At 40.3% G+C, this 26,443-nt stretch overlaps 2 protein-coding genes across 5 annotated transcripts in view; one reads left to right on the plus strand and one right to left on the minus strand.

The window, feature by feature from the left end:
* The window catches only part of csnk1a1 (casein kinase 1, alpha 1), a 28,504-nt gene extending 12,385 nt beyond the window's left edge, over positions 1–16,119 (minus strand). For 2 of the 4 annotated variants that reach the window (XM_029441650.1, XM_029441648.1), the window contains exons 1-4: positions 15,346–16,117; positions 14,973–15,079; positions 5,606–5,732; positions 5,007–5,105 (exon numbers count right to left, since the gene is read on the minus strand). In XM_029441650.1, coding sequence (XP_029297510.1) covers positions 5,007–5,105; positions 5,606–5,732; positions 14,973–15,079; positions 15,346–15,468 — 456 coding nt within the window. In that variant the 5' untranslated portion in view covers positions 15,469–16,117. Of the gene's footprint in view, positions 1–5,006; positions 5,106–5,605; positions 5,733–14,972; positions 15,080–15,345 lie in introns of all 4 variants that reach the window. The other 2 variants (XM_029441652.1, XM_029441649.1) reach the window with 2 other exon arrangements.
* Positions 16,120–16,949: 830 nt separating this feature from the next.
* On the plus strand, positions 16,950–25,778 carry LOC115014639 (pancreatic secretory trypsin inhibitor-like). Its single transcript, XM_029441653.1, has 5 exons — positions 16,950–17,013; positions 20,997–21,063; positions 24,207–24,265; positions 24,965–25,074; positions 25,667–25,778. Exons 1-5 carry the CDS (start codon positions 16,960–16,962, stop codon positions 25,716–25,718), a joined length of 342 nt encoding a protein of 113 aa, XP_029297513.1. The 5' UTR covers positions 16,950–16,959; the 3' UTR covers positions 25,719–25,778.
* Positions 25,779–26,443: the final 665 nt, after the last annotated feature.

Here is a 26,443-nt window from a genome sequence, read left to right on the forward strand (position 1 = left end):
AAATGAAACTGTTTTACAGTTGAGATTTAACACAGGGCAACAAGATACTGAACAGCATCATTTTGCCCTAAGCTTATAATTATCTGCACTGGCACTTAAAAAAAACTATTATTTATGACCAACTACAAAGTTGTATGATAGTTATGTTAGATTTGCAAACTAATGTTTTGTTTTTTAACAACCTAACTTGATTTGCAAGCGGGAGTGACTCCAACATCCTGCTTCTGTAGGTGCCGAAAAATTAGTCGTGCATGAGCACACACCCTCCGAGCCGTCGCTCAAAGTTCACGTTAGCTGGCATCAACTTTGTGTTGGCATCACATGTAGTTGTCTGGCATATGAAATTATCAACGACTAAAACGTCTGTTGGGAATATCCCATATAAAGTCACTAATAGAAAATTAAACAGTCTAATCGGTTGCTAGGAGAGCGTGGGTACGGCAGGTTGAAAATCCAGGCGGCCTGTGAAACGGTCAACAAGCAATTTGGGGAAATGTCCGACTGGGCAAAGCAGAGGAAAAGAAATGTAGAGACGCTCATTGGCACACACACACACTCACTGAGCCGAAGAACGAGTGAGAGCCGCTGCTCAGCGACGGACTCTTGTTCAGCCCTGTATTGTTAATCAAACCGTGAGCTGGCCGTGCTGCTCTTCTACACTTCTAGTACTGGCAGAATAAAATGTTTTGCAACAAAAAGACCCCATTTAGCTTCACTTCCTACAATACCATCCAGAACATCATGGCCTGCAACTACTCAAAATAGTCATGTGATTGTGGGAAGCTTATTCAGTTCGCTTCTGCAGTTTTTTTTAAAAGGAAATCGCAATTCATGTCTAAGAAAGTGATATGCAAATTCTGTCATTAATAGCAGAACATGTATGCATTTCTTTATATGCAGATACTCCACCAGATCCTTGTTCAATAATTGCTGTATCTTCTTGATAAAATATTGAGAATAAATACAACCTAACATAATGGTAGGTCGGACGTGTCTGACAGATGATGCCTGGAAGTACTGATCGTCATCCCTAATTGGAGCAGACTAGGGATGTCACCATATCACACATTTTAAATGCCTTTATCAGTACCAGGGAAATTCAATGATTCTTAATAGCCAATTCTATACCACAGTAAAAGTCAAATATTTGCTTTGTTAAAAAGATTCTAAGTAGTTTTAATTATGCATTATAAGCTGCTGAGCACTTTAAGTTAAACAGGTCATAATTCCTTCTCTAATATCTATTTTATATTGCTGTGAAAACAAATCGCACTCAAAACAACTGGATTTATTCAAGTTTCTAGTCAAAAACTACAGTTTACAAGAATAAATTTGAACACTACGTGATAACAAATCTTTACTGAATATAGCTTTAACGCATCAGTGTACTGCAACAGAACCTTTGTTAACGTTAACCATTAGCTCCTTTATGAAGCCAAGCAGGACAGTGTTGCTCACCGGCCGCTAACAGCAAATGTGAACTAGCTTTACTGCTGATGGAATAATATGGTGCGTAGATAGTGAGGGTACTGCGTCCTTGTGGATTTTAACGCGTCAGCTTTAGGTTCACGGCATTAGTCCCGATCTCTGATACATACGGTACTGTAGATAACCGGGTTCCCTCACATTCTTCAGAATTTGGGCATCAACTTGGTACAGAATTATTTGCCCCAGTTACAGTGGATAATCAATCATGTCAGGGCCCCGACAACACCAAGCAGTCCATGGAAGACTACCATCAACAATAGTCTGCTAACACAAGACCTGAGGCAGTGTCAGTGTCACTTGAACACACAGCAAAGACCCCAGAACACAGCCAGCTAATGGCCAAGCCATAAGTCCATTCTGCGCCCGAACGTGAAAAGATAGCTTCTCAGCATTCTAAGCATAATTACATCTGTGTAAACTTCCAAATGCCAACATTAATCTGATTTGCTTTAAGATAGACTGTGCCCCATTGTAGAGTACGGTTTTTTAAAGAAGTTTAATTAATTCTGCTGCCCAACTGTTAAGTGACCCATCTATCAAATCCAAAATGGTATGTTTCCCATTATTTTTTGGAACGCAACCACCAACAAAACAATTCAGTCAAAACAATTACACTATTTAAGTAAACAAGTATTCCATATTAGCCTGAATCCTAAATATCAAGAAATTAACATTGGTCTGTAAAACAAACAGAGCTAGGCTGCAGTGTCAGGGAGGAAAGGCTGGCTGCAGCGAGCTACAGGCAGGAAACAGTGGAGGTCGGGCTGTGGCTGCACACCTGTTGTGCAGCAGAGTACACATTCTTTGAAAATTGGGAAAATATACATCCCGTTCTTTAATTTACCCAGACGTTGCCTGTCTGCAAGGGCACACAATAAATAATCTATTTTAATTTCAGGCAACTTGATTATACACACCTCAGACCAGACGCATACAAATGACATCACACGTTGACAAAAACCCATGGATATTTGATTTGTGTGGTTAGCTAGAAAACCAGCATCATGGTCCAGGATGCAGAATCCTGTACACAGAAACTAGGCGACATCACCCTGCAAACTTTGTTACATTAACAATTGTCTACGTACGGTACTTTTGTACTGTGTGACCTGCTTTTTGTTTTTTTCGGCATATTAGTGTGGATGGCAAACCTTTGTAAAACACAAGTTATAAACTTGTAATTTATCAGGATGTATTTAGTGTTGACAGGCTTAACGCGAGAGCACCCAAATGACAAATATTTTCTCAGCTGAAGCAGTTTCACTCCAAAACTAATGTAAAAATGTCCTTTTACACCTTAATAAAAAGTTAACTGGTGCAAAATGAATGGTAATTGATGCTCGGCGACTGCAAAATATTTGCCACTAGTAGCTTAATAATTCACTAATCGTAGCCAACTGTCCATGCTTAGGTTTGTGTCTGTTCAGCTACCAACTTGTGATCTTCAGCAGACAATAACTGATGATCGATTACATTCAAAGCTCAAGCACTGACAGTGATAAGTGGAACTTAATGAATTGTATGTCAGTTTAAGTCAGTCTTTGAAAATCGATTTCTTTCTTTTTTCTCTAAAATAAAGCATTTTACTGAATTGTTCTCCATTACCAATTATACCTCCACAGAGTAATTAAAACATCATTTTGTGTATGTTTAGAGTGCCTTTAGGGTAAAGACTAGGTTCGTAATTATATTAACAAAATAGACAAGTAAATAAATAAAGCAGTAATTAATAGATTGAATAGTGATGCAGAGTGCAGATTTTATGGCATTATTACCGAAAGTCAATATGTTCGTTGTAGCTAGTGTGAAATGTTTTAGGCGAACACAGTAGCTAATGAGCTAAAACCATCAAGTCTGCGCACAATGTCAATACACCATACAGCATTTGTGTGACATAAATGAAACAAAAACAGTAACACTGTTAGGAATCATTTGAACAATATAACTTTTTAAAATATGGCTTAATGTTATAGGCCTAGCTTACCTTGGACCAGAGTCCTCAGCCTAGAGTTAGCCCCTTGCAGATCTTGGTGATGAGCTGGTAGAATCACCAACGTGGTCTCCTTCACAAAGTTTCTTCCATGTTCAACTCTGACTGACCAGTGTGACCACTTTATCTACATACAATCTATCGGATGATTCAATAGCTTTTGTTTGCATTTCTGCAGAGTAACAGAGCAACCTATCTTAATTGTTGGTCCCATCCCTAGAGCTTGATTGACAAGCAAGCATCATCTTGAGGAAAATATGCCATGAAATAAGAGAACTTCATGGGAGAAGAAACTGCAGTGTGATCAATAAAGTTATTTATTTAATTGCCTATTTGTGAATTTAGGAGAGGTATTTATGTTTTTCATTTGGTATTTATCTAGTTTATTAAAACATTATCACATGGCTATTTATGTACTCAATTATTCGTTTTTTTTTTTATTTGTCTACTTTTAATATAAATATGACTCATCTAGTTGTCTATACATTAGGATGCCTGTTATTTTGACAAATAAAAAGTAACATCAAAGTCTTGCCATCTAGGAGATCAATATCCACCTCGAAGGATATAACTTTATATTTCCACGATCACGCTGCTGTGCTTGCATTTCTGTACTGATGACTGGCTGAATGGGGTCTTGTAATTACATGCGTGCATAAAAACACTTGGTGTGACAGATTTTGGAATTATAAAATGGATATGTAATGAGACAATCCTTTTTCATATAGATACTTCAAGATACAGATACTGGTAATAGTTATTTTAGTTGTGTTTTATCCTTAATTGCGTGGCACAAGATAAATGAATATTACTTTGTACTATTATTTAACTGTGGAAACTCAGCAGTGCAGCCTTAAAAAGGTTTTCTGTTGTTATTTCAGAACTCCACCGCTGAATTTATACCTATCACGTCTTTCAGGATATACAGCAGATTTAAAAGTAACTGCACTACACGAGTCTTCTCTCCTTATTTAGATTATTTTTTAAACAGGACAATAACTCTTATTGGTTGTTGACCAGGTAAAGTTGCCGTCAGTCAAAAAGTGATACAAGTATGACATTTGATACCATTTGAGGCTTACAAAAATATTCAATGGAACAAGTGCCAATTACAAGGTTTTTGTGAAACAGCAGCAACAATGGGTCAAGTTATAGCCATGAAAAGGTTCTCTTAGGATGTAGTAAGTCAAGTATATGGAGAGATCACCATTACTATGACATACAGCTGTCTGCAAACAGCTCTATAGAGCTTCAATAATCCATACTTACACTGTGTCATGTCGTATATATATATATATAGATAGATATATATATATATATATATATAGATATATATAGATATATATATATATATATATATATATATATATATATATATATATATATATATATATATATATATATATATATATATATATATATATATATATATATAGAGAGAGAGAGAGAGAGAGAGAGAAAGAGAGAGCGAGAGAGAGAGAAAGAGAGAGAGAGAAAGATATAGAGAGAGATCCTTGACAGGTCTTACCTTGTTACAGTGACGGCCGATGCCCATGAGAAAGTTGTCTGGTTTGATATCTCTGTGGATGAAGTTCTTTGTGTGTACATACTCAATTCTGCTGATCATCTGAAGATGAAAAAAAGGCCACGGTTAAATATTTAACAAAGTAATTTAGCATCCGCTAACAGCAACAGCTTATTCTGTTGAGATGTAGGAGGGACATCAGATAGATTTATTCACACTGACATTCACCAGTATTGGCCTTTTTCAGTCACCAATAGACCTTTTCCAAAGAGGACATTTTGGTACGTTATAACAAACAACATTAATTGAAGTATTCCAGTAAGCCAAGCCAATGAAGCAGCCTTCACAACATGGACACACCAGCCCATATTTATGTTATTAGTTACACCTGTGCTTTCCTGCTGTGACATGTCAAAATGTCTGCTTCGAAAAAAGCCTAGTCGCCAGACCTACAGGTCTTTTGACTGTGGGAGGGACCTGGAGTAGGTAGTAGGTTGGAACCAACCGTCTTGTTGAAAGGCGGCACCACTCTACTAGTATTTAACCATGTTTCACTGCTGTCAAAGATTGCATAGAGATGGATGTGTGTAATTGTTAGCTACCTGGTCTGCAAGCATAAGGACCGTCTTCATGGTGAAGCGACGAGAGCAGAAGTTGAAGAGGTCCTCAAGACTAGGTCCAAGCAGGTCCATGACTAGGACATTGTAGTCCTTCTCTTGGCCATACCACCTGGAGACACAATAGTGACATTATGAGGGTGAGCCTATGGTTAATCAGAGTCAATGACAGCACATTGTCTGAACCAACTTCACAGGTTACATAGAACCAAACCTTCTCAGAGTTTTTATGAAAGGGGTAACGCGCATTTATGAGGGATTAGTGTTGTCAAATAATCATTTTATAAATGCACAGATAAAATGCATTGTTTAATTCTGATAATAGGTGACTGCCCCCCTTTTTTTTTCAGAAGTCAAAAATCAGCTTCTTTGTTATACAAATACTAAGTTCCAGGTTCAGATACCTAGCTATACCTACAAAACAGCTGGATTAAGAGGGAATAAATAAAGTGACCAAATCTTTCCCCGAGCACCATTTTTATCAAAAAGGACAGAGACTTTTTTGTCTCTGCTTTTAGATAAAATAATCTAAAATCCAAGATACTGTGGAACTATGGAGGTTAAAATAAATACATTTTGGGGTCATGGTCTGGGTGCTGTAATAGGGCTGCAAATTCCTTTTCTGACCAATAGCCGACAAGATTAGTTCAGGGGTGTTGCTGTGGTTAAAGTGCCTAAAAAGCCGCTTAGCTGCAACGATAACCTGGTTAACAGGTTAAATTCATCATTTAACAACCGGCTGCAGTGTAGGGATGGAATTGATAAGATTTATCATTAATTGTCTCCTCAAAAACTAAATTTGACAAGATCACATTTGAACACATCATGACAACGTTATAATTGAATTATTTTTACTGAATAGACATTGAACGAATCAAAATGTAACTCAATGAAACCTGCGTTAACGTTAGCTCCTATATTTAGCCAAGCAGGACTGTATCATCCACCAACAACCAACGTTTCTAGTCATCCTTCTGCCGAGTTTAACACGGATTTGTTCACTATGTAGCATTATCACAGGAAAAACGGGGTGCGTCACATCAGGTTTATTAGTGCCACGCTTCAGAGTGGTTTTTTCTTCCCACCATGGCTCTAGTCCTAGCAAAGTAAAACATGATGCAGCGTTGTACTTTGTCAATACGTCATTTCCCGTAAATCTCTACAGCAGGGGTGTCAAACATCAAATCCGGCCCGCGAGATGATTTTGCAAAGTGTAAAGATTACAGAGAAGACATTAACTGCCATTTTCCAATGAAAGTAACTGTTATTTCACTGGGGTCGCACACAACACTGCCAAGCAAGCAAACTGTTCATGCTGAGCTGCCGGTAAAGAACTTCTGGAGCTGGCGGGTTCTGTCAACATTACACTCTGTGGCACCGTCATTACACAAAATGTCTTTGTCAAAAAAGGAGAAAAGTGAAACGTGTAGAGTTTTCCAAGACAAATGGAACGTTTCCTATTTATTCACAGAGGTGAGTGCTCGGTCTGTTCGCAGCAGGTTTCAGGGCTCAAAGAATATAATATTCAGCGTCACTATGAGACTCATCATGGCGAAACATACAACAGCTTGCAAGGACAATTGAGAAGAGAGAAGATAAATGAATTGTTAGCGGGTCTGAAGAGGCAGCAGTCGGTTTTTACCCGTAGCCGAGATATCGGCGATGTAGCAGTGAAAGCTAGCTACCTTATTGCTAGCAAAATAGCATTAGCATCAAAGCCAGACTGTGAGGGTGAGTTCGTGAAAACAGGCTGCAGAACTCATGTGCCCTGAGAAGAGACAGGCTTTTGCCAACAATATATTTCTGTGAAAATGAACTTACTTTGGAAATATTTTAAGACATTGAACATTGTGACATAATGTCAGTCAGCAGCTTCAGTACAAAGAGCCACAACATTTTATATGTATAGATTTACAAAGCAGGAGGATAACTTAATCTTCTTCCTTAATAGTTGCCACTTTAGTTTGTGTGGTGTGGTGTCAGTTCATGTGATCAGGATTACTACACAGATGTGGAAATGAATGTACATTTAAAATAATTTCTAGATCTTGACGAGTTTTTTGATCATAAAGTAAAATACTATATTGTTCAGTTCCAGATACCTGTGACTAAATGTGTTGTTCTTTTGTAGACACTGTGATGTGTATGTTGTACAGATGTGTAAATGATAAACTGAGGCACAATATTGTTGAATTTGCACTTATTTTTCTTAAGAATTTTCAGGTTGTTCATAATGTTTTGTAAAAATATAGTTAATTAAATGTGAATATTTTCAGAATGTACTTGTATTTCTTTGTACTAAAACAAAAGGGGAACATTTGGAGTTGTCGTTATTTACAGATTATTATGATATGATTTTACTGGTCCGGCCCACTTGAGATCAAATTGGGCTGCATGTGGCCTCTGAACTAAAATGAGTTTGACACCCCTGCTCTACAGCATCAATTAGTTAAGCTGCGAGTTGATAGTGTGTCTGCCTGGGTTTTCGCAAGTGAATTGCAAGCCCGGTTGCCCACCATGTGTCTGTCATACGAGTATGACGTTAGCATCAACATTATAGCTGTGAACGAAGGAGACTGCAGTGCCATGTGTACAGTGTAATTGTCAGTGAATAAATGCTACAACTGCTCAAGACCCAAGCCAAGTTCCTGTGTCTTGCTTCCGAAGGGAGTTAGCAACAACTCCGGCTCAGGTTCACTTAATAAAGTGGACCAGCTATTATCGTTTTTAGGGAAAGCTGCTACTCTGTTTTTTCTCTTTTTAACCGTTTAACCGATGACACACACACAGAAATACCTCAGCTTTGAAGTTGGAAAAAAAAAGGATCTCAGCAAGCGTCAAAGCATATTATAGTACAGAGCAGTACCAACAAATGCTACAAACACATTCAGCAAACGTCATCTACACTGTGGGAGCCGCCATATACAACTCAAAGGTCTGTCAATGAGTCAATGAATGACTGACAGAGGCCCAATTCCAATCCGGCCCCTGTACCCTCCCATTCCATGACGGAGTGAACTCTATAGTCACTCACAGCTGAATGAGGCTCCTTCTTTAAGGTGTAGGATGCAAATAAAGCGGCAAGCTTCGGGACCAACTTCCCTCTCAGACAGAAACAGGAACTGTCGTAAGTTTCCGTAACTATAGTTACGCATCAGCATCTTCCGAAAGAAAAATAATTACATTTCAAATTCTTCAGACACTTTGTAAACCTCTTCTCGTTTTTAACTTTGACGTTTATGAGCTGCTTGATTGTTACAACAGTCCCTGTAAATTAAAAAGATTGTACAATCAAATTAACATGTGTACAGTTGTATAGACACAGACACAGGAATATTCCTCAGAAAGATAAAAATACAATGTAGCTTTTAGTTGTTAACATCTGTATGACAATATTAGTTCATGCAGTTTACTTGTAAATGTTTACACAGCGTGTTCCATGACGGACACAAACTGTGTTGCATGTTCTCAGTAAGGGCAGCTGGTGTCAGGATGGATGCAGACACGCCGTTGGAGGGTTTTATAACCCACTTCCAATCCCCGCTATCTGGTTTGGAAGGGCACTTTATATGGCGGACCCTCCACGTGAATGTGCAAACGGAGTGGAAGTGGGTAGGGAGAGGGAATGGCTCAACATACGTACATCATTTTGGTAGTTTGTCAATTAGCTAAAAACATTAAGACCAACATTAGTCCAATTGATCAAATTAGAAGTGTTATAAGTAGGCAAAGTGCACAACATCAATGTGCTCCAACTATTAACGTGCACCCTGCTTGGTATAAATCCCTGATTATGGTATTGCCGAGCAGTAACAAAATCTGAAACGCAAAGTTAGTCCTTAAAAATAAAACACGGTATTATTCAATTTGGTGGTGAGTGGACAGTGGGAATCTTTTTTTTTTAAGGGGCATTACACCATGTAAACAACCAGCATTCACAGAAAAAGAAAAGAAAAAAGTATTTGCTTGTCCTCCCATTCTGCCGAAGTTGCATGAATGCAGCATAAGGGTGGGGACAACATTGGTGTGGGCATGTTGCTTCAGATACAGGTGGGACATTCAAATACAATCTGGGAAGTCCAGTTAGGGGCATTAAATCTGCGAGTCTTAAGGTTCATCAGACACCAAAATGCCATTCAAGGGTTTATAATATCACAAGGTTGTGCCAAAGTAGGGCCCGGGCAAAAACCGGGATTATAGAAATCCTGACGTTTGAGTCTGTCTACCTCTAACTCAGAAAACATCCCAGACACCAAGAACTTTATTTTTTGCTCGTACATTTTGACACGTTTCATGACCGTTAACTTGCAGGGAGTAAAATCCTGGTGGGGAAATACTGAATCATTAATTTCCTTATATGTCTAAGAGTAGTTGATTTTAAACACACAAAATAAAACTAAATACTGTAATCAGCTTTTAAATATTCCCCCGAATATAAGATTTTCATTGTAGAATTCAACTCCCTCAAAAAGTTTCCTATAAAAGTCAAAGAAAATATACAGAGGGGGTCCCAAGTGTCCTCCATGGTAGTTAAATTAAATGAATGAGGAGCCAATGTTAGCTTGATGCAGCTGTATCACTAACAATGCCTTAAGCCACATACAATGCTTAAAAGATATGAACAAACAGAACAATAAGGAGCCTCAAAAAAGGTGGGCACATGTGACGAGTAAATTAATTAAGATTATCCAGCAAGGTCTCATCTAAGTGCACATAACAGAGTATCCTGTCCTTTGTGGTGCGACTTCATGGTTAGTGGTAGGATGTTTCAATGGCATAGTACTGGCGTGTACCTATAAACGACATAGCTGTGATTCTTACTGGCATTTGCCAGTGATGACCACATGACGCGTCGCGTTTTTAAAAATAATGACGGGAAAATGTCAAGGCCGTTGGTCATTTTTGACACATGAGAAACACCGACCGAGTGCGATCTACTGTAACCAAGTAATTCACAGCACACCCCCTCTTCTGCTGCTGCAGAAGGTGCGCTTGCTTCTGGATAACCCCCTAGTGAAGCACACACGAACGGGAACTTAAATCCAACGTTCAGAGAGTTGGACCCACATCTGATCATTTGCCTGGGAAAAAGGTTTGTAGTGTTCCAGTTAAGTAAAAAATAGCATTAGGCAAAAGTCAATTATATTTGACAAGAATAACCATACAGTTGTTTAAAGGAGATGTTTTCACAGCAATCATGATGTTGATACGTTTTAAATGTAATGAGTCTCTGGGACCCCCGCGGTCCTTCGAGTGGGTTCCCAATAAAATGCACTTTAAAATAATTGCAGTGTTAAACCCTTTTTTGATGTTATATGGTTATATTTAAACATGTTGACAATGTATCTGAAAATTAAACAAATAAAAGCCCAAATCTAAAAAATAACTAACAAGGAATTATATAAATCAAATATAATAAAAGGAATCGAGTGAAAATATGCGAAGCTTTATACATACGTGACTTATACCATAGTAAAAAGCTGTCCTCTGGTTATCAGAGATAAACGGTTAAACGATTCAAATAATTGTTCAGGACGGTGGTGAAAACAGTCCGTCTAGCTATAACACAAAACGATTGTCATCAGCCATGTATGGGCTGGTGGGTTTGTTGTTGTGCTCATTGACGAATAGTTCTCGGTATCAGCCGCAAAAAGGTGATCGGGGCAAATGTAAATTCTAATAATTCTATTTTTATTTTAACATTTCTCATCTATACTATGATGTATTGATGTATATGATTGATGATTAAAAAGTTATCTTTTAAATAAGCTTCCTTTGTTTGATTATTTACAAATGTCAGATTAATTATCAAAACATTTTTACAGCAAATATTAGAAAGGGAGTTGCTTCAGTCGGTGTGACAGAAAGACTGATAGGTGGTGATTCTATAAAAAGGTACACCAGGTTTTAAAAGCGTGGAGGAGGGGCAGCAGGACTAGCAGGTTGGACAGGCTCTAACAAGATTTTGCTGCAACATTAAGCCAGCATTACCAGTGCAAAGATTCAATGAACAGTTCCCGCTTGCAGTAAGGTGGAAAAGCTTTGTTTCAAAACCGGCTGTAGTTATTAATACTGCCCACAATGCATGATAGTGATGAAGGTTTTACAACCTGTTTTACAACTCACTTCCTGGTGACGGCAAAAAGTATTTCAAGTTGCCAGCATTTGGACTCTACAATGGCCATGAGCTGCACACAACAATGCACAATTGGCATATAACCCATGTGTGCTTGGATCCATGAAAGGGGTTACCTTACAAAGCAGGTCTAATTTGTTAAGGTGTGCATGTTAGAGTTCAGGTTTCAACCAAGTCACTGTGCCTCAGTGGCTCCAGTCATTGTCTCTATGCAGCCATGTGCCAGCTGTACTGTATACTGTATAAGGCCGTGCATGTTAGTGCTGTTAGCCAGATATAGAACAGGGATAGGAAAATCAACACCAGTCAAATGTTGGTATTGTTTGTCCAGTATACAGGCAGATACTTTGCCCTAAAAAGCAGCTTTGCTTAATGAAAAGGTGTCTTTCCAACAACCAAAGAGCAGTGAATAAACTAATATCTATAATCAATATTAAATTGGTTGTCACATGTCAAATGCAATTTGAGACTTAAAATGTCATTACAATTGTAGTTAAGTCAAACATTGCTTTACACACATTGCAGTGTTTGAAGCAAATCATTCAGTCACAGCAATTCCCCACACCCCGTTATCATTTTCAAAGCTGCTTAAACTTATCAAGTTGAATGGCAACCATTAGATACGTGGTTTAAAAACTTATTCGTTTTGGAAGAACATGCATGTTGCATTTTTTTATTATATAAATAAGCTTTTGATCATTGATATGACTGACAGTCACGAAAATTTTCAAATGTGCATCCCTAACACATAACATGACACTTTTCTTGGTAATCAATGGAAAAATCAGGTGTAATTCAATGTTTCTTAACATTGAAGCCTCAAAACAAAGTGGGCTACGTTTTAAAGGAGTATGTCGTAAACGTGGCGATTAAAACACTAAAAAAAGGCACAACAGTGAGCCTATATCAAATCATGGGTATTATCTCTGCACAACTACCTTTCTAGTGTTCTGACCAGGCAAAAGCACTTTCGCTCTCTCTCTCACACACACACACTTCAGGGTTACCATACAAAGTGCCAAACAGCTCATTGTCTTATCTAATGCTCATTCACACACACACACACACACACACACACACAACCTTCGGGAGCAATCTGGCATTTAGTATCTTTGCCACATCGACATGCACAGTGGAGGAGCCCGGGATCAAAACCCCGAGCTTCCAATTGGTGGAAAACCTGCTCTACCTTCTGAGCCACAGCTGCACCTTAAGAGGCAGATTAAAGTAGTGAAGCCAAAGCAGCTTTTTGCATCATGTAAAAACAGGTGAAGAAAATAATAGGTTGGTGCCACAAACATACCAGCTGCAACATACAGGTAGAGGCAGGTAGATTCTCTAGTTTCCCAAACTAAATTCAAACAAGTTTGACTAGTAGAACACAGACAATTCACACCATCCCTCAGAGTGACTCAGAAGTCAAGAATTTCTTCAAGTACTAAATCAGGCAATGATGTGAAGCACTACTTTAACTTTATGCTGTCACGACCGTGGTCTTCATTCCAACCCTTCAGCAGTCATTTAGCCGAGAGTTTCTCTTCTCTACTGTTGCACAAGTTACTCAGATTTGTACCATTTCAGGAGACTGCAGCCCAACACTAAATGGAATTTCTCAAACACTCGCTAAACAGACCAAGATCAATTTTTAATTGGGGGTTTGCAGTAAGTACAAAAGGGGGGAGAATGCAAAGCCTTAGGTAGGATTTCCATATTTCAAACAACTTATGAACAAGATGGCAGTTGGTATGACTTTTAGAAAGTAACACAAAGTCAATGGATAACATGGTTCTGTCCGTATCATTACGAGAAGAGGAATGGGAACCAATGTTCCCTTTTTAAAAGTATGCACTGCTGTTAAAGATGACCCATATGTTGTGGCAGTTTATTCTTATCCTCGACGTTCCTTAAAATGGTACCAAATGATATACAAAGTTACAAATGTGTGACGATTAGAGTTAATGCGATTCAAATCCTCCATTTTCATTCTACAGAACAAGTTAAATAAATGTGTGATGTGATCAATCACACACCAACAGAACCATAAGCTGAGTAAACCTGCTTTATTGTTTGAACTATAACATGCGTCTCCTGTCACCTTCACACTACATATTGACAGTAATGATTTTCACATTCAGTTTTAACTTTGTGGCAGAAAACATTAAAAACATGAAGTAATAAAGGACAGATTTCTCATGGGGACCGGTTGATCAAATAAACGGAACGAAAACAAAAAACTATAAAAACACAGTTACTACTTTGATTAGTTTACCAAACAATCCTGCTGCCATGGTCGTACAATAAATACACTATTTGTTCTATAAGAACAAATTACTTCAAAACATGTGAAGCCTAAGCATACTATTTATGTTATAGTGAGCACAGAACCATTTGTATACGTTGTGTACATGTAGTGACCAATATTACTGCCATCCTCACGAGCAGCACATACACAACCTTCTCCTTTTATCTAATAAATAAACTAATATCACAGGCTCCTAAAAGTGTCGGCAACGGCCCTGCAGTAACATGTCAATGCCCCATCATAGTTTTAGCCACATAAGCACCAGCACATTCTGAATGAGTGCACGGTGAGCATAGTATAGCTGTAGTGTGCAGTGTGGAACTGTGGGCCACAGCTCGTGTCTCAAACGTTACCAGTTGCTCGGTTGGGCTACACCCTATTCTTAACAGGTACTTCCACACAACTAAACATATTGGGCAACCCGTTACATGGTAAGACAAGGCCACTAAGAGGCTAAAATTACGCGGTGAAAACACTTCTACTGTGGGGCTTGCGTTGTTGTTTTCGATTCTGTGCTCCGCCGCCATTTTCTAACAGTGTAGGGAAGACATGTTGGGAGCTAACACAACAAAAGAGGAGCGGCCATTTCCAAACACATAGTTGGTTTTCCTCACTTCTTACAGCTGTTATTCACAATAAAAGTGTACAGCTGGAACAACACTGGTACAAAGCATATTGTACAGTGAAAACCCGACGGGATTTTTAAGCGTTTGCGGGACATATATCGTTCCTAGAATAGACGGGGTAATGTTCGGCAGATTAGCAGGCCTAATTCCAACAAGGTTGCTGCCTCTTTAACATTAGTTCTTTTTTTCAACACAGGCAACACTAATATAGCTAAACAATGTCATTTAAAACAAAGTGCCACTTTATTGTCAGTAGCGAAAGTACGATGTAAAGATCCTACCACTTACCTGATGTGAGGAATCCCGACACCACCTTGTAGAATTTTGTACAGCTTGCTTTCGTATAACAGCTGTGGATGTCTGGCTTTCTGTGATTCCAATTTTACAGCTACCTCCTGAAAATGACAAACACAAAAGATACTTATACTACAACTCTGGTCACTGCATTGGTTACAGCCATTACAAATGTCTTGGCACAGGCTGTAAAATTAATAATGCCAATGCATCGTGTGTAACGTTAACCGCTTTAGCTAAATCAATTTTACAACTTAATATGTACAGACCTGCTTCAAATACTTTTGACACAGCCACGGTTGTGTTCAGTAGAACAAACGGCTGCCGAATGTACTACAAGAATATAGACGTTTATGCAGTATATTACCTCTCCATTTGTGATGTTGATGGCCAGATAAATGTCACCGAAAGATCCTGATCCAATTTTTCTGACAAGCTTGTATTTTCCACCGACTATGAATTCGGCTTTCGAGCCACTGCTGCTCGCCATAATATCCACCAAATGATAATCTCCACTTGATTCACTTTAGGAAATTCTGTATGGCAGTCTAGCCCGATTGTCAGCAGAACATACAGAGTCCTGTATGTCCAGTTAGCGTTGATGAAAGCAAGTATGGACTAACGTCAGCTGTACTCCAAAAAATTGTGTCGACAATTAACGAAACAAGCAAGTTTGAAAGTGGATTTCTCCTGATGTTGATCGCTTTATTCATAGGCTACCGGCTACAATGGATCTTCGTTCAAATACAACCTCTTCCAAGAAACACGGAATGCCGTGTCAGTATCGAAGTATATACATCCAAAACTAAATCCGAAAAAGCTTACGGCCTTCAACTACCACCCAGCTACCTCGAAGTAGCAGCTAGTGAAATCTAACGTTAGCATCAAGCTAACGCTGTCGCAAGGACCGCCGCGGAAAAATGTCTGGACCTCCTCCGTGCTGAGTAGCAGAAACAGCCCTTTTGATTACACTTCCAATGGTAATGTTGCTTTTTCAATCTCTTCAGTCCTTTAAGGGCGTTTCAGCAAACATCAAGGGTCGCAACCGTCTGTAGAAAGCGCAACCCACTCACTCCGCCATCTTGTCTTCTCTACCCTTTCTCTCAGCTGGTTTCCGTTGGAGGCGATTAGCTAAGGTTAGATATCTCATGACCCCTTCAGGTGCTATCGGATATAATACAATCAAGACTACTCATGACATATACTGTATATGAACGCCGCATAGTGATAATAATCATAATTTTGAATGTATAAGTAAATATGCTCTATGATGCCCATAATGTACACAGTCAACAACTGCAAAGTTAAAAAATTATTTGTGATGCAGCCATTTTTGCCTAATTTATGCTAAAGTATCCATAGCAAGTGTTTGTCCTTTACTTTTGTGCCTCATATTTGTTTAATGTCTAATACAAACGAAGCGACCATCAAAGCTGCTGGAGACCCTGTAACTGTATGTACAATACAAGTTCGACCCCAGGGCCTTGAATGCACCCACAGGTGGCATTTACGACTGACGTCTGAATAGGCTGCGTCATCTCTCTCCTGGCAGAGTTTCAGAAGAAAGTCCATTTTTGGTGTATTTTGCTTTCTCCTAAACTATATGATCATTTTCTCAAATAAGCCTCGTAGTTCGTTGAAATCCAGACTCACAGATACGAAATCTCCCACTATAGTTTCAGCAAACTGGTACCGATGTTTGCAAAGCCACCATCGATTGCAGTCTAAATAAAAACATTTATTGACACTAATACACTAAAGTCAGCTCACTTATAATCAGCTATTGCCTAGGTCTACATTGTTTTCTATCTAGTTTCACTTGTTAACGAACCGTTATAAATATGTAACACAACAAAATCTAATTTAGGCTGATTTTTAAAAAGTCTGACTCAGACCAGCAGTTGGGGTAACCATATGCATTAATGTGTGAACATTTGCAAGTCGCTTTTCCCTGTTCTCCCATTTTCCCGAAATTGCTTGAATGCAGCATAAGGGTGGGGACTACATTGGTGTGGGCATGTTGCTTCAGGTGCAGGTGAGAAAATCAGATATTTCCAGAAAGTCCTGTTTGATCATTAGAGTTGCACGTTTTAAGGTTTATCAGACACAGTTCACAGTTTATAATGCCACGAGGTTATTCCAAAGCACGACCCGGGCAAAATGCAGCTATTGTCAAAAACAACAAGGCCTAACACCACGTTCAAAACCTCAAAAAAGGCGAACATAAGTAGAAAGTAAATTCAGAATATCCAGCAAAGCTCGTGTTGGCCGGTCAAATCCACATAATAGATAGAGTAGTCTGTCTTTTGCGGTGCTAATTCTGTAGTGGTAAGATGTTTCAGTGTTATGCTGATTTGTGTTTGCTGTCGTTGCCTACTGGTATGCTACTCGTTATTCTGGGTGGTACAGTAAACCACTTATGAACGGCATAGCTGTTATTCTTACTGGCAAATGCCAGTGCTGACTCTAATTCAAAGGCAACTTAATTCTCAGCAAAAATAAATAGCGACATCTGGTGGCGTACAGAAATAAGGCAGCCTTTCAAAAAAGGGACCAAAGCACTGGCACAACACCTCACTGTTTCAATCCCATATGTCTGCAATAAATCTATAATAAAAATAATTTTGATCTACTTGAAATGAAGCTCAGGAGCATCCAATCTCTATTGATCATGGTTGAGATGTTCCTACACCTTGTTTGGAGTCCACCTGTGGTAAACTAAATAGTTTGGACATGATTTGTAAAGACACACACCTTTCTATGTAAACTCCCACAGTTCACAATGTACTTTTGTTCAAAACCCAAACCAGGAGGTCAAACAAATTGCCTGTGGAGCTCAGAGACTGGATTGTGTCGAGGCACAGAGCTGGGGACGGCTACAAAACAATTTCTGCTGCATCAAAGGTTCCCAAGAACACCGTGGCCTCCATCATTCTGACATGGAAGAAGTTTGGAACAACTAAGACTCTTTCTAGAACTGGCTTCCCGTCCAAACTGAGCAATCGGGGAGAAGGGCCTTGGTAAGAGAGGTGACCAAGAACCCGATGGTCACTCGGACCGAGCTCCAGAGATCCTCTGTGGAGATGGGAGAACCTTCCAGAAGGACAACCATCACTACAGCGCTCCATGGATCTGGGCTATATGGCAGAGTGGCCAGATGGAATCCACTGCTCAGTGTAGAACACATGAAAGCTGCTTGGAAGACTCAGGCTCTGAGAAATAAGATTCTCTGGTCTGATCAAACTAAGATTGAACCTTTAGCCTCAATTCTAAACATCATGTCTGGAGGAAACCATGCACTGCTCATCACCTGTGCAATACCATCCCAAAGGTGAAGTATGGTGGTGGCAGCATCATGCTGTGTTTTTCTTTTTCAGTGGCAGGGACTGGGAGACTAGTCAGGGTCGACGGAAAGCTGAATGGAGAAAAGTACAGGGAGATCCTGAATGAAAACCTGCTTCAGAGCGCTCTGGACCTCAGACTGGGCCGACGTTTCACCTTCCAACAGGACAACGATCCGAAGCACATGGCCAAAACAACGCAGGAGTGGCTTCGGGAGAACTCTGTGAATGTCCTTGAGCGGCCCAGCCAGAGCCCGGACTTGAACTCAACTGAACATCTCTGGAGAGACCTGAAAATGGCCGTCCATCGGCGGTCCCCATCCAACCTGACAGAGTTTGAGAAGATCTGCAAAGAAGAATGGGAGAAACTGCCCCCAAATAGGTGCCAAGCTTGTAGTATCATAATCGAGAAGACTGGAGGCTGTAATTGCTGCCAAAGGTGCTTCAAAAAAGTATTGAGTAAAGGGTGTGAATACTGATGTACATGTGATATTTTAGTGTTTTATTTTTAATACATTTGCAAAAAATTCTGCGGTATTGTGTGTAGAATGTTGAGAATTTTTTTTTATTTAATCCATTTTGGAATTAGGCTGTAACATAATAAAATGTGGGAAAGTGAAGGGGTATGAATACGTTCTGGATGCAGCGTATGTACCTTATTCAGCTGGTGGTGGTGGCAGCCCATAGGCTCTATGTTCATTATGGGTTTATGCATTTTTCCTTTAGCCTTGATGTTTATTTGGCAAGAATTCATCTAAGGCAGTTCGATTCATTAATACGTATGGGAATGATTGTGCAAAGGGGCAGTATGTGGCATTATGTATTTTCACAGGTTTTTATTAAAAACCTGGCTGACCAGGTAAAAAAAAAAATGTTTTACACTGCTGGTATGCAGAGGTACAGAGAGGCAACTTTAGATAGGTGTGGGTAAAGTGCATTGCAGGTGACCCTGTACTTTGGTAGACCCTTGGACCAGGTGTAGTTCTCTCAAACATCTGTGTAGGCAGAAAGACAAGGTATTCACGATGGAACAGTCAATTATCTTTCAGCAGTACACATTAAATCTTCAACATACTGTGCATCTGGACTTCCTGGCATCTCAGCTGTGGCTTGGTGGAATGGCCATAAAGCCCTGGTGGGTTGCCTTATACTAGTGTGCAGTAAAAGGCCTGCACCCGTTGGTTCTCTTCGATAGTACAACCTTTGCAGCATAGCGAAGGTGCTGTTCTATCTTGTCTCTAGCTCTTGAATGAGTTTTAACTGTGCCATGTCCATATTTACCTGCATGGCACACAGATTTGTTTTGGATGTGGTGCTCGATTTGAAGTGTGCCTCAATTGTTCAGGACCGAGGTGTAGATATTATCAGTGTACATTTCTGTACCCCCCAAAAGAACCGTTGTCAGCTTCATGTTTTCAGTTATGAAGTGGCCTGTATGCACAGGCCTGCCTCACTTCAGACATGGCCTTCTCTCTGGATGTCTTTTATCTTGCCTCCATCATACCTTTGAGTGCCTTTGTACCCTGAATAGTGTAGGTAGAATCTAGGATGTTGACAAAGTTTATAAACCCTTCATCCTCTACCACAGAAAATGGCTGGCCATCCTTAACAATTATATCCATCAAAGCCTCATCCAACCTTTGTTTTCCAGACACTGTTAGGAAGATAATTAGTATTAACTTTATTACAATAGCTGATATTGAGGCTCATGTATATATTTACTTATGTGTTTGGATAATAAAATCAATAAATGTAATATGTTTTATTAATAATGAATAAATAGTGTTAGAAACACTATTCAACACTATCCAAGCTGCGCAGCTTTGGAGACAGAGCCTTCTCCAGGGCAGCACCCAGGCTCTGGAACTCCCTCCACCAAGACATCCATGACTCTCAGTCCCTCTCTAGATTTCAGTCCCGCCTCTAGACGCACCTCTTCTCAACTATCATCTGCTGTTAACCATATACTTCTTTCTTTTTCTTTTTCTTCTTCTCTTTCTCTTTTTATTCTCTCATCCCACCCCTCCACCCCACCTCCCCTACTATTGTAAAGCGGCTTTGAGGTCTCGAAAAGCACTATATAAATTAAATGTATTATAATTGTCAGCTGTTCTCAATGTAGTTTGTGCATTTTATGATCAGGCCTTCTGGGACATTACCCTCCACATGGGTCGGGGTCATCACAGCTCAACTCCTAGGAATTTTTAGATAAAGTTCAGCAACCAAATTCACAAATTAAAAACATTTATAGATCAGAATCAGAATCATTTTAATTGCCATGTAGGTTTCCACCTACAAGGAATTTGCTCTGGTTCGTTGGTGCATAAATATAAAATTTTTACAATGAACAATTAACAATATATACAAAATATAAACAGTAGGGGTAATGTAACACATCACAAGGACAGCCGGCTGAGCAGTACAATAATGTAACGTGTAGGGTGGGGGGTGAGACAGTGTCAGTGGGGGTCTCTGGCCTTGTTGATGAGGCCGACTGCAGAGGAGAAGAAACTGTTTTTATGTCGTGATGTTTTGGTCCTGATGGACCGCAGACTCCTGCCGGAGGGGAGTCACTGAAAAAGTCTGCGTCCGGGGTGGGAGGGGTCAGCTGCCAGCTCAACAGGTTGTGTATGAAAGCAAAAACATAATGTGTGAAACACACACCTGTCGTCCACAGAAACTTGTACTGGACATCATGAAGCTGACTGTGCTGCTCTGTTCTGCCCTGCTGCTCTCTGTCTCTGGTGAGTTTATTACCAGCAAAAGTAATGATCTTAACAACGTGTTAATAACAAGTCATTTAATCTCAGATTCTGAAACAGCTTTTAATTTTAAACCAGAAACTGCTGAAAGTGTTGGAGGTTTCTACTGTAGTTTTCATGTACATGGTTTTTTTCTAGAAATGGCACATAGAAATATGCAGAATAAAGCAGAAAACTGCATTATTGTCTAGATAATAATCAATATTATTATTATTTGTCCTTAAAAAGATTTAAGGACAAAGTGAATTGCTGAGGTGGAGTTTTTTGTCATGTAATGTTCAGTATAAAATAAAGGAGTAACAATTCGTTATATGTAAAAAAGCTAAAAGATATATAAATAAAAGGCTAGAAATAAAATAAGAATGTCTACAAATAATGGTACTATACATCTTCATGATCTTAAACTGGTCTGTCAAATCTAACTGATGTAATGTATGTGAGCAGAAGGTTTTATTTTATTTTATTTTTTTAGTTTAGTTAGTTTAGTTTAAAAAAAATAAACCTTAACTGTGGAGGATCAGCTTTTCTCAGTTATAGTTTTGTGAAGACACTAACTCTGTGGTTCAGATGTCATCTTCCCATGAATGATTTGAACTGGTCTCAGCAGACGTGCCTATTTACCAATCCAATCACACGCAGATAACATTGATACCTGCTGTCAATAACTAACTCAGACCAGATCATTCTGACTCCTAACCACAGATACTGATACTGACAGTAATGGGAGGGTGCTGAGTTTCCCAGAGTGCTTTGTCCCCAGAACAGAAGTCTTATATTATTAATAATAATAATAATAATAATAATAATAATAATAATAATAATAATAATACATGGGGGATGGGAACCATCACCTTATCGTGGTGGAGAGGTTTGTGTGTCCCTATGAACCTGAGAGCTGTGCTGTCTGGAGCCTAGTGCTCCTGGTAGGGTCTCCCAAGGCAAATTGGTCTCAGGTGAGGGGCCAGACTAAGAATGGTTCAAAAACGACTTCATGAAAGAAAGGGAAAGGAAAGGAGAGACCCTGCCCGGAGGAAGCCCGGGGCCCCCGTCTGGAGCCAGGCCCAGAGGGAGGGCCCGACAGCGAGCGCCTGGTGGCCGGGTTTGCCACGGAGCCCGGTCGGGCACAGCCCGAAGAAGCTACATGGTGCCTCCCATCCATCCATACTGTGGGCCCACCACTCATGGGAAAAACCGCTGGGGTCGGGTGCGCTGTCACATGGGTGGCAGTGATGGTCAGGGACCTCGACGGACCAGACCCGGGCAGCAGAGGCTGGCTCTGGGCACGTGGAACGTCACCTCTCTGTGGGGGAAGGAGCCGGAGCTAGTGCGGGAGGTGGATCGCTACCAGTTGGATCTGGTGGGGCTTACCTCCACGCACAGTCTTGGCTCTGGAACCGTACTCCTGGATAGGGGTTGGACTCTATTCTTCTCCGGAGTTGCCCAAGGTGTGAGGCGTCGGGCCGGGGTGGGGATACTCACTAGCCCCCGGCTGAGCGCCGCTACGTTGGAGTTTATCCCGGTGGACGAGAGGGTCGCCTCCTTACGCCTTCGGGTTATGGGGGGGAAAACTCTGACTGTTGTTTGTGCCTATGCCCCAAACCGCAGTTCTGAGTATTCGGCCTTCTTGGAGACCCTGAATGAAGCCCTGCAGGGGGCTCCAGTAGGGGACTCCGTAGTCTTGCTGGGAGACTTCGCACACGTGGGAAACGATGGAGACACCTGGAGAGGCGTGATTGGGAGGAAGGGCCTCCCTGATCTAAACCCGAACGGTCGTTTGTTGTTGGACTTCTGTGCTAGCCATGGAATGGCCATAACAAACACCATGTTCGAACATAAGGATGCTCATAAGTGCACGTGGTACCAGAGCACCCTAGGCCAAAGGTCAATGATCGATTTCGTAATCGTATCATCTGACCTTAGGCCGCATGTTTTGGACACTCGGGTGAAGAGAGGGGCGGAGCTGTCGACTGATCACCATCTGGTGGTGAGTTGGATCAAGGGGTGGGGGAAGACTCTGGACAGACCTGGTAAACCCAAACGGGTAGTGCGGGTGAACTGGGAACGTCTGGAGGAAGCCCCTGTCCTGGGGATCTTTAACTCACACCTCCGGCGGAGCTAGGACCCAGGACTCGGTGGAGAGATTATATCTCCTCACTGGCCTGGGAACGCCTCAGGATCCCCCAGTCGGAGCTGGAGGATGTGGCCCGGAGAAGGGAAGATTGGGGTTCCTTACTGGAGCTGCTGCCCCCGCGACCCGATCCCGGATAAGCGGTAGACGATGGATGGATGGATAATACAAAAATCACAAGAAAACTTGAAGGCAATCTTTTTTCAGACAATTAAAATGCCTTTATTGTAATCAGACTGACTTCCTGATGAAACGTGCCAGAGTTTATTTTTAGGCCTAACATGACTATGCCATTATAGTAAAAGCCTTGTATTGGTTTAAGAAGAGAGTGATGTGGAGTTTTCATGTGATTTGTGTGTCTTTATGTATCTCTATAAAAAGAACACCTCATACTAATTCATTTTAAGTCCAGTTTCAACAACAGAATTAAAAACACAAGGAGCAGCCAAACAAGAGGAAGTTCAGCTGAACTTGAGACCTGGCTGGGTTACATTCCTCTGGTTATGTTTTTACATTTCAGAAATCACTTGTTTCCATGAGGACTGAGGGAGAGATGCACATGTGCACATTGGGAATAAGAGCCTTTTTACATATGGCTATTTGTCCAGTCCTCACCTCTTCAAAGAGCTCTTTGAAGGTTCATACTTGCTTTTAAATGTTCAATGTGTAGTTCCAAACCACCTGCTCCAAATGAATAGGAGGCCGTATACATTACAGTTTACATGCCTTCAACCAAATGAATGCAAATATGATTATGATCAGTCAACACTACTCGGACAGTCGGACTACAAACAGAAACCAAACCAAGAACAACCAAGAACAAATCTTGTCCCTTTGCCTGCAGATTCTACATTCAAGTTACAATGAGATGTGTTATACCACTGAGGGTGTCAGAAGAATAGAGTATTAATGTGTGTGTGTGTGTGTGTGTGTGTGTGTGTGTGTGTGTGTGTGTGTGTGTGTGTGTGTGTGTGTGTGTGTGTGTGTGTGTGTGTAGTCCTCGCCCTGGAGAATGAGCCTGTGACTCCGGACAGCGATGAGATGGTCACAGTGAAGGTGAGACTTCTGATCTGATTCTGTGTTTTTATTTTGACTCCTGGTTTAAAGATTGAAGATAAAAGTATTTCTTTATGACCAAGACTGTTGTGTTGTACTGCATCACTGTTAGCTAGGTGCACCTAATAAACTGGCAACTGGTGTCATTTGTTCTCATGTCTCTATAGCAAAATAGATATTGATCTCAATTAGAATTTATGAATAAATAAAACAACAAACTTTTAGAGGTTGGCTCAACTACTGCAATGCGTAGTTTCTGGCCAGCACCAAACGGTCTATAATTCAGTCACAGATCATATTGAACACTATTCCCAGGGTTTGTACTGGAACAAAGAAAAGAGCTCCTCTTCTAAAGTCTCTGTACTGGCTTCAAGTTAGTTTTAAGGATCAACTTTAAGATTCTTGTACTCATTTCTAAATGTACTTATGGACTCCAGAGCTGCCACTCACAAAAAACTAAGACAAAGGCCGACAGTGAACCTGCTTTCTGTAGTTCTGGACATAAACTGTAGAATGTCTTGCCTCTGAATCTGAGGGCAGCAACAGCAACATTAAACATCTGTTAAACACTGACAGATGCACACGTCCAAGAAGTGCAGAATATGATGACATTAGCAATGATTCATTAATGTAACTGTAAAGATAACCTAATGCCTGAGTGTCTAACCAATAACCATGTGACTACCTGTGTTTGTCCAGCCTGGCTGTGATAAGTATAAAGATGAAGTCTGTACCAGGGAGTATGATCCCGTGTGTGGCAGTAATAAAAAGACCTACAGCACCGAATGCATCCTCTGCCAGGAAAATAGGCACGTAACATGTAGCTGCACACACAAACACACACTCATATGTGGGGTTATTATTGCAGTAATAGTATTGTCAAATGTGTGTGGAGAGTTGTGAAACTGTATCTCATCGGATCATGTGTGAGAGTCAAAGTGAGTGTGTCAAAATTACTCTGCCATAATGTCTTAAACCAAGATCCTTTGCCAACAAATGTAATGTGATTATATTTATTTACTGTAAACGTAATGAAATATTTAAGATAATACAGACACCAGACACTGCTCTTTGTCTCCATCTGGTGGTTAAAACACCTCCACATCAGCTTTTATTTTGAAAGCAGAAGGAAGGGTCTAACAAGATAACCCCACACACATATTATTTCTCTCATGACATGAGTGTTAACTTACTTTTGAGGTTGTTTCAGTCAACACTGAGACACTGATTGCAGTGCTTAAGAGTCACTCGTTGAAACGTCATGAAAACTAGCACGCCTGATCCTGCTTGTTGTTTTGCTTTCATTCTGCTTTTATTATTGCTACAATAAAAACCCCACCCACATATGCACACACACAAGTCAAACCACAGTGCTGTAACACATACTTTTTTTTCCAACAGAAAAAAGAACACGAATGTGACAATGTCAGGAAAAGGGCAGTGCTCCAAGTAACTGAATGTGGAGCCCAGTGACACACACACACACACACACACAAACACACACACACACACACACACACACACACACACACACACACACACACACACACACACACACACACACACCAACTGTCTCTGGCCTTCTAAATAAAGTTACATATTGCAAGATGTCTCCTGTGTAATTCTTGTAAATGTAGCAGACAGTTCATCTACACCCTGACCTCCATGTGTGATCTCTCTTTCATCCTTTAGTACTAGTATATATGAAAAGTTATGGTTTGTCGAAAGTTTACAAGAGCAAAATTCCCGCTGCACGCAACGGCTGTTGATTTCCAACTAAATGTATGTGTAAGGTTGATAACTTCCACTATTTGAAATACAAAATGTCCACAGATGGATAGTGGCAGCCTGGTTGTTTTGTTTAGTAATAGTAGGGCTAAATATTCACGGGTGCTTACGAGTGTCTTCTGATTGTCTGCAGCTACCAACATCTAGGAAGATGCTTATTTTGCAGACATATATGTTCACAATTTATATCATTCATGCAAGTACAACATACAAAAGTACCCAGATTAAAAGGCTGTTGAGACCAAACCTACGCTCTTGATTTAAATCCACTCAAGAGATTTTGTCAGATGGGGAAAATGAGAAGAACAGTTGAGTGTTCATCAAAACATCTAATCAAATGTATTTATAGCATAGCAGTAGGAGGAGTACAGCCATTTACACTTTAACAAT

The sequence above is a fragment of the Cottoperca gobio genome, chromosome 10 (assembly GCF_900634415.1).
Source record: "Cottoperca gobio chromosome 10, fCotGob3.1, whole genome shotgun sequence".
Lineage (NCBI taxonomy): Eukaryota > Metazoa > Chordata > Actinopteri > Perciformes > Bovichtidae > Cottoperca > Cottoperca gobio.

Coding starts and splice junctions, on each gene's coding strand:
- LOC115014639 (XM_029441653.1), top strand. CDS start 16,960: ATGCAGCATAAGGGTGGGGACTACATTGGTGTGGGCATGTTGCTTCAG. Junction 24,266..24,964: donor ATGAGATGGTCACAGTGAAG/GTGAGACTTCTG, acceptor GTGTTTGTCCAG/CCTGGCTGTGATAAGTATAA. Junction 25,075..25,666: donor ATCCTCTGCCAGGAAAATAG/GCACGTAACATG, acceptor TTTTTCCAACAG/AAAAAAGAACACGAATGTGA.